Source organism: Carcharhinus amblyrhynchos, chromosome 6 (assembly GCF_965287045.1).
Source record: "Carcharhinus amblyrhynchos chromosome 6, sCarAmb.v2.hapA, whole genome shotgun sequence".
In the NCBI taxonomy this organism is placed as follows: Eukaryota; Metazoa; Chordata; class Chondrichthyes; order Carcharhiniformes; family Carcharhinidae; genus Carcharhinus; species Carcharhinus amblyrhynchos.
This window is the reverse complement of record NC_137329.1, coordinates 47,570,913-47,589,273: the sequence shown is the minus strand read 5'-3', so window position 1 is coordinate 47,589,273 and position 18,361 is coordinate 47,570,913. Positions and strand designations below refer to the sequence as shown.

General features: G+C 43.1%; 1 protein-coding gene across 2 annotated transcripts in view; it reads right to left on the bottom strand.

Annotated features, from left to right (window-relative positions):
• The window catches only part of LOC145344462 (tetraspanin-32-like), a 73,990-nt gene that overhangs the window by 8,916 nt on the left and 46,713 nt on the right, over window positions 1-18,361 (bottom strand). The window contains exons 5-7 of one of the 2 annotated variants that reach the window (XM_080191606.1): window positions 11,394-11,495; window positions 2,807-2,893; window positions 935-1,018 (exon numbers count right to left, since the gene is read on the bottom strand). In XM_080191606.1, coding sequence (XP_080047732.1) covers window positions 935-1,018; window positions 2,807-2,893; window positions 11,394-11,495 — 273 coding nt within the window. The remainder of the gene's footprint in view (window positions 1-934; window positions 1,019-2,806; window positions 2,894-11,393; window positions 11,496-18,361) is intronic. The other variant, XM_080191607.1, reaches the window with a different exon arrangement.

Genomic DNA, 18,361 nt, shown 5'->3' with positions numbered 1-18,361 from the left:
ATCTTCTATGCAGTGCCTGCTGGGCAGAGTGGTTTCGCTTAAAAGCTCATTCATGTTCCTCTTTAACAGGGAGGCCCATGAGCCAGCAGTGTATCAAAGATGGAAGCATTGATTGCTGGTCTTTGAGCATAGGAAAAATGGTGTGAGGGATTGATGCCAGCCTCCATACAATGGAGAGCAGTATCTTGTGGTGTGGTCTTTGAGGGTGGCTTCCAAACACTTCATTGATCTTTACAAGAAGGAAAACCCACACAGGTTTCTAATGTTCATCAATTCAATACCACTTGTTTAAACCCATTCAGAAAGTTCCACCAATTGTAGGTTTTCATATTCTTCTTTGAGGTTTCCCTCATTCTTTTCCCCACAGGTCCTATCATATTTCCTATGTTAATCCCCTTAGAAGCAAGCTCTGTCGTAACAGAATTCCCTTGTAGCGGGACCTTTCAAAACACAGTAAACGCTGTGTGATCTGGCATCCAACCAACCAGAACTCTTGAGTAATTGGCATTCCTGACAGCTTGGCTTTTTTTCTAAAGTCAATCACTTTCCATGTTTAGATAATAATACATCCTTTTTAAAAAATTAATATAATAACAATAGATTGTAACTCTGCATAATTTGTTCTTAGGTTTTACACTCAAATTATGAAATTATTGGGTCAGTTTTGCTTATTGAACCTGAACAAAGATATAACGCATCTTGCCTTGTGTCTAAAATAACATGACCTCTCAAGGGTAATTAGCGATGGGCAATAAATGCTGACCTAGCCAGCGATGCCCACGTCCCACATATAGATAAAATAAAAACTCCCTGTTAGCCAACATTTATGATCAACCAGCCTCACCCATTTCCCCAAAATAACAAAGATTTTTTACTGTGTTCTTAATGCATCAAGGACATTCATCAAGCTGAAATTGCAATGGATTGACATTACCGTGATGATTCCCACCAACACCGTCAGCGCATCAACCATAACCATGAGGTCAGTGACCCGAGTTTCCATTGTCTGAAGACAGTCCTAATAGACAAGACAGATGGTTATGAAAATTCACATCCAAAAGTCATTATGGAAGAAGAGGTGTTTACAAGTTAATAAAACCACAGGTTCAACAAACCTTCTCTCATTCAGCTCTCAGCTTGACTCAGCTTTCAGCAACAAGTCTATGCACAAGTGAGCTGACCTCACTGGATAAAGTGAGGTTGGCTGTTTGTATTCACTTTCTGATGCTCTGGGTAGTTCTCTTGCCAGGCGATGGAAGCACTGGGGAAACAATGTTCGGTGGCAGTAGCCAAAAAAGGGCTGCAGGCAACCTACTGTTTCAAGCCTTCTTTCAGGAAGGGGGTAGTCAACATGCTGGCAAAGCCTGGATGCACTAAGATCAGGGTGCTATCTCTAAAGGGCGCCCCAATCATAACAGGAATAAAACTACCCCCCCAAGCCACCATGGAGATCTCAGGGGCTCTTTTCCCCACTGTAATCAGGGTTGGCACTTCTTCCCCTCTGCTTTCCCACCCAGTCATCAGCCCCTTCACGCTGTCCACAGTCAGAGCCAGCACCCATACCACCCCCACATGACCCACAACCAGATCTGAATTAACCCCTCTTCCCTGAGGTTCCCACTGGGTCCTGCCCCTTGGCACAGGTTGGTACTACCAGGTTTTCATGGGCATGGTGCCAACCTGTGCCAAGGGTCAGTGCCAGAGGGCATTGTCTGGATATGTCCCTCTCCCCTGGGGCTATTTGCACTTTTACATCCCTGGGGAGACCCCCCATGACAGTGTCATATCTAGTTGTAAATGGTACTGCTGTTACATCACGTTGATGTCCACCGAATATCCAGTGAGAGGGTGAGTCCCAGAGACAGTGCTCACTAATGACATATTAATGTATTAAAATTAGTTGTCTGCACTCCGGTGCACGTTTCATGCCAGTCCACTGACGAGGGGCTGGTAAGATCAGAACTCAGAAACTCTCTAGCGTGAATGGCGCTGTTGAGATTTTCAGCACATGCTGCCATTCCTGAAGATGGAAAGTGCTGACTCAAAATCGCCCCTGAGAGCTCTGTGGAGAGCCAGCATGGGCCTGATTGCCTCCTTCTGTACTGTAAATCATTCTAACGCCATCTTATGCACAATCCCTACTGTTTTTTTATTCATTTGTGGGACAGGGTATTGCTGGCTGGCCAGCATTTATTGTCCATCTCAAATTGCCCTTGGATTGATACAACTGAATAGCTTCCTATACCATTTCAGAGGGCAGGTGAGAGTCAACCATGTTACTATGGTTCTGGAGTCACATGTAGGCCAGACCAGGTAAGGATGGCAGATTTCCTCCCCTAAAGGATATTAGTTTTGTCTGATCCTAAACAAGGCCTGTAAACCTAAAAATGATCAACATTACTGCCTATAATTTTACTAATGGGCCAGAATTTCCATTCTTGTACGCCTGCTACCACTGTCAACAAGAACGCAGAATTTGGTGCTCAGCCAAATCTTTGTTCACAGCAGCAGGACTGGATAATTTTAGCCATGGGCGAGGTCAGAGAATTTTGGCCATGGTCTCTGTCTGTAATCCTAGAGACTGTCCCTACTGTTGCCTGCAATCCTAGACATGACCCCTATTGCTGTCTGGTACCCCAAAAATGGTCCCTTCTGCTATCTCTACTCCAAGAAGTGGTCCCTACTGCTGTCCATAATCCTACACATAATCCATCCTGCTGCTTGTAACATGGACACAGTATCAATTGCTGTCCACAATCCTAGACAAAATCCTTTATGTTCTCTTTAGTGGCAACACTTGCCATACCTTTAGAGGACCATCTTCTGCAAAGCATGTTTCATTCTCAACGCTAGTATAGTGGCTAAATGTTGAGTTTTTTCCACAGCAAAGAAACTGTAAGAAAGTAGAGAAGGGATAGGTTAATTACTTGCATCTTGCAATAAAATACTGTATATGGAATTGCACTGGGGAATCCTAAAATTTGTGCAAAATATGCATTTTGATCAAATTATGTGCTAAAACTGATGCTGAATACATTGTAATGAATAGGATTCATATAGCTCCTGGTACTAATAATAAGTTTGTATACAATCTAAGCTTTAATTGAGTGCTTTAGAATGGAAGGATTTGGAATCATTCTGTCTTTAACCCCCTAATTTTCCCACTTTCGTTTTCTCAAATCTGAAAACTCTGATTTTTGTTGAGGTCATTTCCAGTACTTACTGCCTCCCCAAAGCAGCTATTCAGCATGTATAAATATGAGTAAGGTAGTCAGCTGCGGAGAGCACCACAGCTAGAAATTGTCATCTTCAGAAGGTCCGCACAACACACATTACAGTGGCTGAACCACAATCAGGAAACAATATCCTGGCTAATTCTTTCCTAGTCTATGGATGCTGGCACCAACTCTGTTATTGTATCTAATTGAATCACCTAACTTAGCACACTCCAGAGTCTCGAGTTCCTGGCATGTATACCTCCACACCACATGGAGCAGTGCATTTGCCAAGCAAGTACAAGACTTGAAATTGCAAAGTTCTGCTGGTTATGTGGGCCATTCCATTGGACAGCAAAGGTCAGGATTCTGAGTGTGTGTGTAGCTGCCTAGCCACAGCTTTCTTTCAAAGGAGAAGGTAAGTTTGATGAGATGCCACACAAAAGGATGGTAACTCTCACGACCAATTCACTGCGGATGCTGAATTTGGATCCTTAAAGCAAGTTATCCTTTCTGCAGTTCAATGAAAACTTGTGTATGTTTATTTTAGAAAAAAAGCTTTCAGCTCACAGCAGTCATTTCTTTTGCTGGGGAGATGCTAATTTAGTATCTCAGCATAACTTGTGAACTGCACTTTCCTACAATATTGATGGTTGCTGCAGTAAAGGAACCTACAATAAGCTAAGTGCTATAGATAGTGATTTCTCTAAAGGGCTGTTAATGTACTGCTTGACATAGAAAAAGAAAATTCTGTCTGGTTCCTGTCACAACTTCCACTGCTGCATATATGCACCAAGATGCTGCTAGCTGGGCATGTCAGAGAAGAGCTGTTTTCTTTTTTGTCACTGAAATGCCCCTGAGCGAGAAAAATGTTCTCCAAACAATTTCTAGGGCCAGGATGTTTCTTCCCTTCATGTTTCTTCCCTTCACCCTGAGGGTTATCACAATGTGAAGCTTTATGCCACTGTTTTGCTCCGAGCCATTGCAGCTGGGAAGGGCAAACAACTTTCATTTGCCCAGAATATGAGACAGGGTTGGTGGCACCCAGCCAGGCATTAGCAACGTTCCCAATAACCTCATAGCCAGCACAGGTAGATAGAGTACCCCATTCTATTAATGTTCATGTAATGACTGAGCACAAACAACCTGAATGCAAGTTAACGGCAATATGCAGGAAGCCTCTGTATTGCCTCATTATCCAAAGGGATACAGGAGATTTTAAACCTGCCTGTCTGACATACCCACTGTTTTCCCATTCCGCTTCTACTGTGCTTCACTTTATCCAGCTCCACTGTGCAGGCTGCCTGAGGCTGTTGTAATTCTTCAATAAAACTGGAGACTAGGTCCAATCACATCATTAAGCTCCAGCCGTCATTTTTACAGTGGGGAAAAGGAGTCTGGGTCTGACAAGGACAAATCAAATACCGTTTTCACTTTATTGAAACAATCCTGTGGGATCTAAAGGAGCAGGAGTGTGTGAATGTGAGATATTTACAAAAACCCCTTCCCAAAATTTCCGCCAAATGTTCATTGGCTCTGGCCAGTAGCTTCCAGCTATTCAATGTTCTGCACTGGTCTGTTGAACAATTGCTTCCTCTCAACTCATAGCAGATATGAACATATGAGTCACCTGATGAAGGAGCAGTGCTCTGAAAGCACTGCTCCTTCATCAGGAGGATTTCAAATAAATTTCAATTAAAACTGATTTCAAATAAAACTGTTTAACCTGGTATTGTAGGACTTCTTACTGTGCCCATCTCAGTCCAACGCCAGCATCTCTATTTTATGTGTTAGTAATGCAGGGAGTGAAAGATTGATGAATGGAGTTCCAATCAAGTGGATTGCTTTGTCTTGGATGCCGTTGAGCTTCTTGAGTGTTGTTGGAGTTGCACTCATCCAATAGAGAGTATTCTATCAAACTCCTGATGTGTGCCTTGTAGATGGTGGAAGGATTTTGGGGAGTCAAGAGGTGAGTTACTCAGCACAGAAATAAATCCCAGCCTCTGACCTATTCTGCACAACAGTCCAGTCAGGGTATCAGAAATAATCACTGTTTGTTGTGTTGTTCCTCTATTATGGAATCCCATGTAGCAGGACAGTGAGGAGCCCATTTTTTAAGCAGTATTAAAGTGGGATAAAGAGGGAGATGGGAAAGTGAAATAAGTGAAGATGCAGCCAAGGAAGTTGACAGAGCAGTCATTTGTTGACAACTGTTTGCAATATGATGTGGTTTTGGCCCCTGAACAAATGCTGTAATTAACTGAAATACCAGGTTATCTTTCTCTATTGCTGTTGTTGCCTCACAGCACTTTTTTTCATTCATTGGAATTTTAATATGATTCTTTAAAACAGAAGCAATCTGAACTAAAGGAAAATAAAAGTGTTTGAATGTTACTCAGGTGATATTTAGCTCATAATGGGCTTTCACTACACTTCTCTTATTGCTGGGAATGACGTCAAAGCCACTGCAGCTTTGCCGAGCTTGTTGCAGAAGTGGTGGGAGAACAGGGATGATTGAAGCATTGCTACACAGGCTTATATACATTCCTTAGGGGGTGAGGCAGTGCCACTGGCTGCAGCAATGTAGTGTTTCTCACTGACGTCATTGAAGAAAGCTGAATGGGCTGTACAGACGATGGCCCAGGGTGATACCTGCCCCTGAAGAACCAGTGAAATCTGACATGAATAACTTTTCCCCCTATGTCTACACATGTAAATGGAGTCACTGTGGCATTCTTGGCAGCTACGATAGTGAGCTGCCAATGTATGGCTGAAAAGGAGGCCTGGAGCCTGGAACAGGCTCTATGGAGCCACCTGTACTGAGAACAAAGGTGGGAGCCAGTTCCTGCCTTAACCCACTGAAGGAAAATACAGATGCAGATTCTGCAGGAATGCTAATGATGACATTTTCAGCATCTGCCCTCCTCTGAGATTGATAACACCATATGGAGTTTGCACATGAGCAGCGCAATACAGAAATCCAGTGCTGCCATAGGTGATACCAAGCCTCACCACAGCAGGGTTCAAATAAACAGGGGTCAGGCACAGGCCCAGGGATAGGGAAAGCAATGTGCAGTTTAATTGGAGGAGCAGTGAGTGAGCGTGGGAGACAGAGCCTGTGAGAAGCTGCTCCCCCAATCACAGACACATGCTGTGGCTCCAGTTCCTTCAATGACAGGTTCCCCATCCTCCCACTCTTGCTGTTCCTCCAGAGACAGAAGCTTTGATTGGAAGAACAAGCAAAGACAGGAGGGAGGCAACCTGTCACTGGAGGAACTGTGATGACCCATTCAACTTAAACATTCCATTTTCTCCAGGACCAACGTGGCCAGTGAGTCAAACATCCAACATCCTCCAGGATTGGGATGAGGTTAGGAAAAAAAAAGAAAGGAAAAATCTAGAGGCCCAGAAAGGAGGCCAGGAGCAGGCTCTGCAGAGCCACTTGTACTGGGAGCACGGATAGGAGCCAGTGGAGATAAAGTCCATTACTATGGTGGTGAATGGAGACAGAGGAGGCAATGAGAAATTAAAAGAGAACCATGAAGTTTCATCTTTTATTAACTTCCCTAAACTGTTCTGCCTGTCTGAGTTCTGTTTCACTGCATCAAATAGTTGGATCTTTAGGAGAATCTGATTGTAGTCTATTGTAGTGTATTCAGGTGATGAACATTTTTGATTATAATGCAACTTTCAAAAGTACAATCAAATGTACACAGTCCCTAAAGGATCTATCTTGTCCTCCTCCTATTTCTTGGTGCTGTTACAAGGTTGATGGGCCAAATGGCCTCCTTCTGCACTGTAGGGATTCTATGATACGATTCTATGATAAGTTTTCTCTGTTCTGGTTTTGTTAGGATCACCCTTGGGCAAACCACGTGATGCAAAATAATGGAACATAGAACATAGAGCATTACAGCGCAGTACAGGCCCTTCGGCCCTCGATGTTGCGCCGACCAGTGGAACCAATCTAATGACCCTCTAACCTAAACTATTCCAGTGTTATCCATATGCCTATCCACTGACCATTTGAACACCCTTAAAGTTGGCAAGTCCACAACTGCTGCAGGCAGGGCATTCCACGCTCTTACTACCCTCTAAGTAAAGAACCTACCTCTGACATCTGTCCTATAATTACCACCCCTTAATTTAAAGCTATGTCCCCTCGTGTTAGCCATCACCATCCGAGGAAAAAGGCTCTCACTATCCACCCTATCTAACCCTCTGATCATCTTGTATGCCTCAATTAGGTCACCTCTTAACCTTCTTCTTTCTAATGAAAATAACCTCAAGTCCCTCAGCCTTTCCTCATAAGACCTTCCCACCATACCAGGCATCATCCTGGTAAACCTCCTCTGCACCCTTTCCAATGCCTCCACATCCTTCTTATAATGCGGCAACCAGAACTGTACACAATACTCCAAGTGCGGCCGCACCAGAGTTTTGTACAGTTGCAACATGACCTCACGGCTCCGAAATTCAATCCTTCGACCAATAAAAGCTAACACACAGTACGCCTTCTTAACAACCTTATCAACCTGGGTACCAACTTTCAGGGATCTGTGCACATGTACACCGAGATCTCTCTGCTTGTTGACACTACCAAGAGTCCTTCCATTAGCCCTATATTCTGCACTCCTGTTACTCTTACCAAAGTGAATCACCTCACATTTTTCCGCATTAAACTCCATTTGCCACCTCTCAGCCCAGCTCTGCAGCTTATCTATGTCCCTCTGCAAACTGTAACATCCACCTCACTATCTACAACTCCTCCGACTTTGGTTTCGTCAGCAAATTTACTAACCCATCCTTCTACACCCTCATCTAGGTCATTTATAAAAATGACAAACAGCAGTGGCCCCAAAACAGATCCCTGAGGTATACCACTTGTAACTGAACTCCAGGTTGAATATTTCCCATCAACCATCACCCTTTGTCTTCTATCAGCTAGCCAATTCCTGATCCAAACTGCTAAATCACCCTCAATCCCATGCATCTGCATTTTCTGCAGTAGCCTACCATGGGGAACCTTAAAAAACACTTTGCTAAAATCCACATACACCACGTCAACTGCCTTACCCTTATCCACCTCTTTGGTCACCTTTTCAAAAAACTCGATAAGGTTTGTGAGGCACGACCTACCCTTCACAAAACCGTGTTGACTATCCCTAATCAATTTATTTCTCTCTAGATGATTATAAATCCTATCCCTTATAATTCCCTCCAAAACTTTGCCCACAACAGAAGTAAGGCTCAGTGGTCTATAATTCCCAGGACGGTCTCTATTCCCCTTCTTGAACAAGGGGACAACATTTACTATCCTCCAGCCTTCCAGCACTATACCTGTAGCCAACGACGACATGAAAATCAAAGCCAAAGGCTCTGCAATCTCCTCACTAGCCTCCCAGAGAATCCTAGGGTAAATCCCATCCGGCCCAGAGGACTTAACTATTTTCAAGAATTGCTAACAGCTCCTCCTTATGTACCTCAATCCCGTCTAGTCTAAAAGACTGTATCTCAGTATTCTCCTCGACTACATTGACTTTTTTCTGCGTGAATACTGATGAAAAATAAAGATCTTACTTTGCAAAATAAAGGGTAATTAGGGATGGGCAATAAATGCTGGCCTCGTAATTGATGTCCACACCCCATGAAAGAATAAATTTTTAAAAGAATTTTATTCCAGCATTGACACGTGATTAGCATACTATTTTGATCTGATTAACCCTTAGTTTGAGATTGAATGAGCTGCTACATATTATAAATTCTTTCCATTGGCTACTTGCACTATATTATCTAAGGAAGAAAACCCCAAAATAAATGCAACGCAAATACAGAGGTTAATGTTATTGTGTGATGGCATCACCTAATGAAGGATTTAGTGAGAATCAAAAAAGAGCCCCAGAAAATCAAAAAGTATCCCTTGAGAAAATCGCAAAAGAACATAGAATCCCTACAGTGCAGAAGGAGTCCATTCAGCCCATCAAGCCTGCACCAACAATGATTCCACTCAGGCCTTATCCCCGTAACCCCACATATTTACCCTGCCCACCCCCTGATACTAAGGAACAATTTAGCATGACCAATCCACCTAAACCACACATCTTTCTATTTTGGGAGGAAACCGGAGCACTCGGAGGAAAATCCACAGAGACACTGACCCAAACCGGAAATAGAACTCAGTCCCTGGTGCTGTGAAGCAGCAGTGCTGACCATTGTACCACCGTGATGCCCAGGAGGAGCCCTTGAAGAAAATTATTCTGATCCCCTGCATCACAGGGTGAGGTATTGAAAACTCGTCCCCGCCTGCACTGAACTACTCTTATTGTTAGTCTCTCTGTAATATTGGCACCCTGTTGAATGAAGTGTAACTGAGAATTTAATGGTGTATTAAGTTTATAATTGCTGCTGAAAAGCGTCTCTCGCTTTGGAAAGTCAGTTTTATATTTGTGAAGATGTCAAATTCCTTCATTATGATAAACAAATCACTTTTTAAATATACATATTTTAAAATTTGTTTATGATATTTCAGATTTTACAGTAACCAATTTTGCAATCATTTATTCTGTAAACTCTTATTAAAATTGGCAAATTCAGCCAATTTACTTCTTAGTTGGATGTCTCTAATTGGCTGTTTACTCTGCTTGACATTATCAGTGTTGCAGGATTCTTGGAAATCCCCTTGACTTGGTACCAAACTCAAATTGACACCAGAAAAGGGGAAATGCACAGCACTGACAGCACTAGATCTTTGTGGGTAACTTTCTTTGAGTGCTGAGTGCCTAGTGCTGTCATTCCACCATTCATTGTAAAACCTAGGCCAAGGAATTCCATTCACATATATCTTCAATACATTTTATATATAGCTGAGAGTTTTTAATCAACAAGGCTGATTCCATGGTATATTCAATCATAGCTAAAGAATCAGCTGCAACAGCTACTCTTTCTGCTCCAAGTGTTGCCTCTACAGTCCCTAAAGGATCTATCTTGTCCTCCTCCTATTTCTCATCTACATGCTGCCCTTGGTAACATCATACAAAAACACAACATTAGATTCGATATGTATGCTAACTAGGCTGACCTTTACCTCAGCATCACCTCTCTTAACTCCTCCATTGTTCTTCATTGTATTTTGTTTGTCTCCTTATTTGTCCAACAACCAGTAATTGATAAACAGAAATTTCCTCTAATGAAATATTGGGAAGACCAAAGTCATTTTCCTCGATTTCTACCTCAATTCTGTTCCCTAGCCATCAGGCGGGATTTAAGGCCTTGCTCGGGCAAGACTGGAAATTCCTGCCCGAAGTCAACAGAAATTTCCATTGTCCGACCCTTACCTGTGTCAATTCCATGGCGGACAAGGTGGTAGAATTCCGGGCATCATCTCCATCTCTCTCTCTCCCTGGTATCTGTATGAAGTTGTACCAGACCACTTGCAATCTCAGTATCATATCTGACTTCGAGGTGAGCTTCCAACCCATAGATGTACCATCACTGTAACCTCTTACCTCCACTTCTGTAACATTGGCCCTGCCATAGCTTGTCTGCTGCTGAAATTCTGATCCATGTATTTGTTATCTCTAAGACTTAACTATTCTAATGTTCTCCAGGCCAGCCTCCCATCTTCCATAAACTTGAACCAATCCCAAATTCTGTCCCTATTCTAACTTGGAGCAAGTCCCAATCCCCTATCACCCATGCTTGCTGATCTACATTGGCTCCCAGTCTAGCAACTTCTTCATTCCTGATTTCAATCCAGCCATGGCTTTGCCCTTCCTTACCTCTGTAACCTTCTCCCATTCCTTCCAGATCACTCTGCTCCATCATTTCTGGCTTCTTGAGCTTTTCTGATTTTAATTGCTCCGCCACTGATGGCCGTTCTGTTAGCTGCCGAGGTGCTACACTCAGAAATCCTCCTCACTAAGCCTCTTCATTTCTCCAGCTCCATCTCTTGCTTTAAAATTGACCTCTTTCAGTGATCCATCCTAGAATTTCCTGATATTGCTTGGTGCCAAATCTTGTTTGCTAGTCTTCCTGAGAAGCACTTCGAAATATTTTATGCCCCATAAATGCAGGCCACGCTGTCAGAGCTCTGCAATATTTTCATTTCATAGTTTCTGATCAGTATGTCCACTATAACTGAAGCCTGGGGCAGTGGAAATAAATTGCACCATTACTTACAGTTGAGTGAATGGCTATCAAATCCTCTTTTGAATAGTCGGAGTTGTTTCTTGTGAAATCATCATATAGAAAATCGTACACGTCTTTCACTGCATTCTCCATCTGATGAGACACATTATATTCAAATGTTAACACCCATATAGGCTACATTTTGTTTTGTGGGTTTTTCTTCACCCTCCCCTTTCCCCTTACCCTTGTGGTGCACCCTGGGGAAGATTCCCCCCCCGCCCCCCACCCCCGTGGTGACTTTAGTAGCGGAGGGGAACAGAAAATCTGGAAAAAGCCAAAAAGTCCAAAACCTACCGGTATAAAATTATGTTGCAATTTTCCCAATGACAGGTCAGTCATCCCACTGGCAGGCGGCACAAATGTCATTTGCATTCATTTGCTTCTCACGAATGCTCATTAAGCAGCTCGCCATCAGCGTTCGATCAGGTTTTCCAATCTTGCATCATGCCAGTGTGAAATTATGTTGGCGTCAAACCTGATTGCCAAAGAGCAGTGTGCACAAGACACCCCCAGAGATGTTGAGGTGAATGTAACGAATTTCTGTCAATTTACCGTGCTGCTCCTGATGCACTGTACCAGGGGCAGACCAGTTCTTGCCTCCGTGCTGAGTTGCTCTTCATGGACTGCGCTCTGCTGCAAGACCCATTGACCCCTGTATCGTGTCTTGGTTCAGTGCAGCGCTTGGGGTTGTGGGTACCCCTGGTGCCACACACCAGTGCTGTGGGGCACAGGCAGCCACCACAAAATCCGAAGTTTGACAAGGAGTGGAATGCGAGGGTGGTGTTGGTAGCCTGATGCAGACAAGGGGGAGCATTGTGGAAGGAGGAAATGGGATTCTGCAAGGAGGAAGAGGTGCATCAGGATGATGAAAAATGGGAGGCAGAGGGAAGACTGAGGGGAGGCAAGCTAGGCCTCGACAAAGCTGCATGTAAAGCTTACAAACAGGGAGGTCAAAGGGATACCGCATTATTTGCTGAATGGGGATTCACAAAGACTCCAGACGCAGTGGGTCGAGGTCCAAGTGGGGCTCAGGAGAGGCTGAATTGAGGATCAGACTTTTTCTTGAGGCTGCTAGCCTTTTCCCTCTGGAGTGCTACATCCTGCACAGTCTGATGAAGACAGATGGGCTGGAGAGAGTGATATGAATATACTGGACTGGTGTTTAAATGTGGCATTGAGACCTTTGAGCCCGCCAGCTGACAGCAGGAGATGAATCGTCTGCTTATCTTCCAGGAGAGTTGGAGGGGAACTCAGCTGTGCATAATTAATGAGGTTCCAAGTGCAGAATCTGGCGGGAGATCCCGCTATTCCAGTTGGCTGGACAGGTGCCACCGGACTTGCCCACCACTGCAGTTGGGCTGAAGATGGGAGAATTCTGCCCATAGAATGAGCATCTGAAAAGGGCTCAATCTAAGGTGCCCTGAACTCACCTGTCTTTTTGGACTTTGTTATTTACATAGCCCCAGCTAAAAAGTTTACCAGACTGTAAAGACCCTCAGAATGAAATTATTTCTCTTTGTGCATTTGGCTTGACAGCAGGAAAATGCTTCACATTTGGAGCCTGTCACAAAGGGAGGTGGATAACTACATAGACCCAGTTTTTGATCTTTTCCCTTCCAAACAGACCTGAGTGTTAATAATGTTGTTTGTTGGGGGATAGGGGTGAGGGGTAGGGTGGCTATTTCCAAATGAAGGAAAAGGAGGACAAAGATGGCAGCCGCGTATGCGCACTGCTGCACATGGCCCCACGAAAGGTGTCACTGCACATGCACACCACTGCATATCGCATCCAATTAAGATGGTGGCCGTTAATGCAGAGCTGAGCATTAGAGCTGTGGCCTGGATTGGTGCAAACATGACATGGGAAAACTCTTTTTCAGGGTTTGGGCTTGTACAACATGCTAATAAAGCCTTCCTCATCATCCTCCAGATTCATTGCTCCCTGATCTCTGCCATTTTTCTCTTGCTGTTTGTCAATATGAGAGATAAGCCCTGACCTGCCTCCCCATGACTCGCACTACGCATGCTTAAATTGATACACAGCTCCGCCTTCCCTCATTCGATCCGATTGGCAGTCCCACTCCTCTTCCTTTTGGCCTGGTGCTGCCATCAATCAATACCTGGGCATTGTGACCCAAAAAAGGAGGACAAATTAACATCTGGCTTGAGGTTGGTGCCAGACGGAGGACAGAGTGCTCAAAGCTGGATGTCTGGCCTCCTTAGTGAGGGGTGTAACGGGACAGGGGCACTGCATTGGCTTTCAGTTCTGAATCAGGCCATTCTCCTTTACTATACCTGCTGCAGTAGAACCTCCAACCTTGCAACAGCAGAAGCGATGCTGCCCACATGCCTGTGTTCAGTCACTGTGAACAATTACTATTTTAGCCTTTGATGGTAAGGTTCTTCAAGAATTGCCTGGATTAACCCAAGCTCATTGGACATCATTTTCAGTTCTATTAGCCTACTCAAGTTAACGGTTAGATTTCCATTGGAAGATTTGACACAACCAGACTTCTAAATTGCCTGGGATGCTATTTTTTAAGCTCAACTAATCAAGGCTCTGCATTAGTGCAGGGAAAATCTGTTTGAGAATTCCCAGTGCTTTATCCATTCTGCTGATTACAGACAAAAAAAGCTTGATAAAGCTCAAGGAAACCAGGCCCATGTTGTGTTATGCAGCAGGGTACACTCTTCAAAAGTTGATGGGTAGGAAATGGTAGAAAGGTAAAGACCTGAGATATATTTTCCAGTCCCATGCCAGAGGACTGCAAGTATTTATCTTGCCCAAATCTTGAATGGTCAACTCTTCAAGATCTTCTGGGCACTGCCATCGTATTTATTTAAAGCATTGATGAATTGAGTCTGGCACTCAGAACTTGTTCAAAGCAATAGCTGGCAAAAACAAGTGGATGGGTGACAAAACAAATGTCTGAACAGGAGATGAAGTGTGTTAAAACAACACCTGGAACCCCACCCCTGGTTGATGGCTGGTGAAGTGTATGAAGTGAGTTTTGTTTCCTCAACACCATCGATGTAGTAAGAGTATCAAGGCTGAAGAAGGTTACCATCATGTTCCAGAAGCCTTCCTGTCCATCTGCTTTCATGTTCAAAGACATCTCAGATAACAGCCTTCAAATGAGAGCATTGTGAGTGCCTCCTGAAAAGGACTCATGGACCTGTGTGATACTATGCCAGTGGTCACTGTTCAGCTAGTGAAGCAGAAGATCTTTCAGATTGACATGGATCGTTGTGGCCAGAGGACTGGATCATTAACAGTCATCACCTTTGCTTATTGAAGTCAAAAATTGACTTCATCCTGCTGTTGTCATTTGGGATATTAAGTTATAGAATAGAATCTCTACAGTACAGAAGGGGGCCATTCGGCCCATCAAACCTGCGCCGACAATAATCCCATCCTATGCCCGTAACCCCACATGTTTATCCTGCTAATTCCCCCAAAACTGGGGTCAATTTAGCATGGACAATTAACGTAGCCTGCACATCTTTGGACTGTGGGAGGAAACTGGAGTACCCGGAGGAAACCCGCGCAAATACAGTGAGAACATGCAAACTCCATGCCGACAGTGACCCAAGCCGAGAATCAAACCTGGGTCCCTGGCACTGTGGAGCAGCAGTGCTAACCATTGTGCCAGCTTGCTGCTCCTGTTGAGTAAAGCATTTGGAGTCTATTGATCCTAGTGATGTCCTGCGCATTGAATTAGAAGAAGCTTGAGACATGAAAACTAACAGCAGCAGTCACCTATATGACGAACGGCAGTGCCATCCCTATGCCGCCTGTTGTATGCGGTGTTCCAGAAGCTGATATAATATCTGTGCAATCACCTCCGGAGACAATGCTTTTCTCTCATGCCTCTGGTTTTAATACATCATAAAGCAGCATTTCTAGACAGTATAATTCTGATGCTATCTGGCAGCTCTCGTTGACCAGTCTCTGCCACTCATTTACTAAACCATGCACCAGAGCAGTACCAGAAATAAAACTGACCAAAAAAAATGTCAGCAGTAGTAGCGCAGTATACTGTAATTTCCTTCAGAGTCCTGACAGGCAAGGATTCAAGTGCCGTAACTGCTTCCTGTGAGTGGTAAGAGCACATTGCAGATGTAAGATTGGAATCTGGTAGACCAGTCCCTTAAGAAATAATCAATTCCATTTTACAAAGTGCCTTCAAAGATTTCAGTATGTCCCAAAGTGCTTTACAGCCAACAAAGTACTTTTAAAGTGTAATAATAATGTAATGTGTGATCAATTACCCATGATTTGGTGAGCAAAACAGCCTAATGGCTTAAGTGCAATTGTGCACAACATCTTCAATGTTTACACGGGAGTCGTGCTTTATGACAGACTCCTACTTTGGCTGCCTCCTTTATTCTGGAGTAACTCTTCAACCTCATAACAATATCTAGGTTGGAACTTCTCGGCCGTTCACACTGGCGGGATCATCACCAACAACACACTCTCATCGGGGATTTCATGGCAATGAGGGCAGCATTCACTGGGGAATCCTATTGACAATGGCAGGATCAGAAGATCCCGAAGCTTGTTCACCAGCCACCGTAGTGAATCACAGCAGCAGGTTGTGCAGTATTTGTGCTCCAAGGCTTTATTTCTGATTATTTCTGAGAGTTGTTCATTTTATGTAAGATTCTGGTCCTATGTTCATAGCCAGTGTCTAAAGCCCCACATACACATACATCTCAGCATTTTTCTATTTGCTCTAGAATCAAGTGCAGTTGAGTGAATCTCTCCTTATAAATTAGAGCCTTGACCACAGACAAATGTTGCTGTTCCACCAATAGAGTGTAGAGCCATGAGCAAGGGCATCAGTACTGGTTCTGGATTAGGGGTCAGTCACTAGGTTATCAATGTCAACCCTGGACTTGGCCTGACCTTAGTAGGTGTGATGTCTACAATGATTCTGGATGTGTATTGGTAATGGACCAGTAAAAGTACATGTAGATACATGAACCTGGATCAAAACCATTGACAGGGACATCATAGTCCAGGCACAGGACCACCATTTGAGTATCAGCACTGGCCCTGTCTAGAAGTGTACCAACATTAATTACTTATTATTACCAGGTAATTATTAATTATCAGGATATCAGTGCTAAGCCTGGATCTATAATGGAGTGAGTATTAGGGTTTATGGGATTGATCCTGGACTTGCACCGATATCAATAATGGGGATATCTGGTGTTGATTCTGGACATCTATTGAGATCAGTCATGGGAAAACCAATGCTGTTTATAACATGGCATTGGCATCAATAATAGGAAATGTCAGTATTGATTGCGGACCTATATAGTTCCAGAAACCAGGCTTTGCTCCAAGCTTGTACCTGTATCAGTGTCAGTAACAGTAGTATAATTATCTGACTTCAGGAAAGAAATAGATACACACAATATGTAATTCAGCACTGGGGCATTAGTTTTGATCATGAATATGCATCAGAATCAGTAATGGAGAAATTAGTACTTCTATACTGAGATGAGTATAAGGTCAGGTTCTGGAAGGTAGTTCCATTTTGGATGTTGTAAGTATCTTACAGAATGAATGCACCTTGCTTGAAATTGCAGCAAAGCCACACAAATTACTCAGTGTGCCTCTCCTAAACCAGCTTTATTGGATGGTCTATTTGAGAAATCTCGTCAGTCTTCACAAAGCAAAATTCAATTCAATCTCTGGTTATTAATGATGGCTCACAGACCTCAGAGAATTCATTAAGTGAGGCCTTCAGCCCCAGACTGTGTGCTCACATTAAGCTCTATATGTAATAGATACTGAGTGAGGGCACTCAGAGTTATTCTGATATAAATCCAGGACTGTCTGCATCAGATTAATTGCTATTATCTGTGAATCACATCTGCAGTTTTAACAGTTCAACCAGTAGCTAATCAAGTGTTTAATTAATACTAGCCAATCTCCTGTGGGGTTGCTAATGGACGGTAGGCAGCCTGGTGTCTGGACCATGGTTATGTTGTTTAGCTGGTAAGATATAGTTGTGTTTAATTGTCCTTTAAGGCCACATACTCAGATACATTTTGTGAGGAAATGACATATCTTGAGGTCAGTCAGAGAATAATTGCTTAGGAAAGTTCCATAAAGTGGCAAATGCTCGTAAATGTCCACCATTTTAAGGCCAAATTATCCAGGTCAGAAGTAAAAGGAAGACATATTTTACAATAGTTTGAAATGTGTCATCCAAAGAGCAAACTAATGACTAATGAGTCAATGGATGAAGAAAGGCCAGAGAAAAACTGAGGATAAGGAAAGAGGCACACACTAAATACATGGACAACAGGAAGAGCAGGTTAAGGGAGAATATGAAATGATTATGAGAGCAGTGAAAAAATAATTAGGAAGGTAAAAAGGAATTATGAAACAAAATTATCAATGAACATAAAATAAATAGTTAAAATCCCATAGAGGCAGGTAGATAAAAACAGGAAATATTAAATGTTTCCTATTTATGTTCAACAATACTTTTATTGTCCAATTTACTTTTTGAAAGTTTGAATTTCAGCCTCTGAAAGTTGGCTTTTCCCCAGTTTATTACCCTGGTCTTTGTTGTGTGGAATGGACAGAGCACAGAGGCAAAACTGAACTCCTTTAGTTTCTTGCCGTCTATCCATAAACAGAGTTGTTTTAATTTTTTGAAATAGGTTGTGACGTGTTTCCCCAATCCCTCTGTTTGTGAAATCAATTTTTAAAGTGGCTCCAGCAAACCATTTTCAGTATTAAATCAGAAGTATACTTTAGTATTACTTTCAAATCTGGAGAATGGTTGCAGCTTAATATACATGCACAAGCACACAATAAGAAGATAGGAAATAAGAGTTTTTACAACTGAATAACTTAAAACAAAAATACATTACAGATATGGGTATCAGTTCACATGATAGCCAAAGTCCAGAAAGTCAGAGTTTACTGAGGGTTT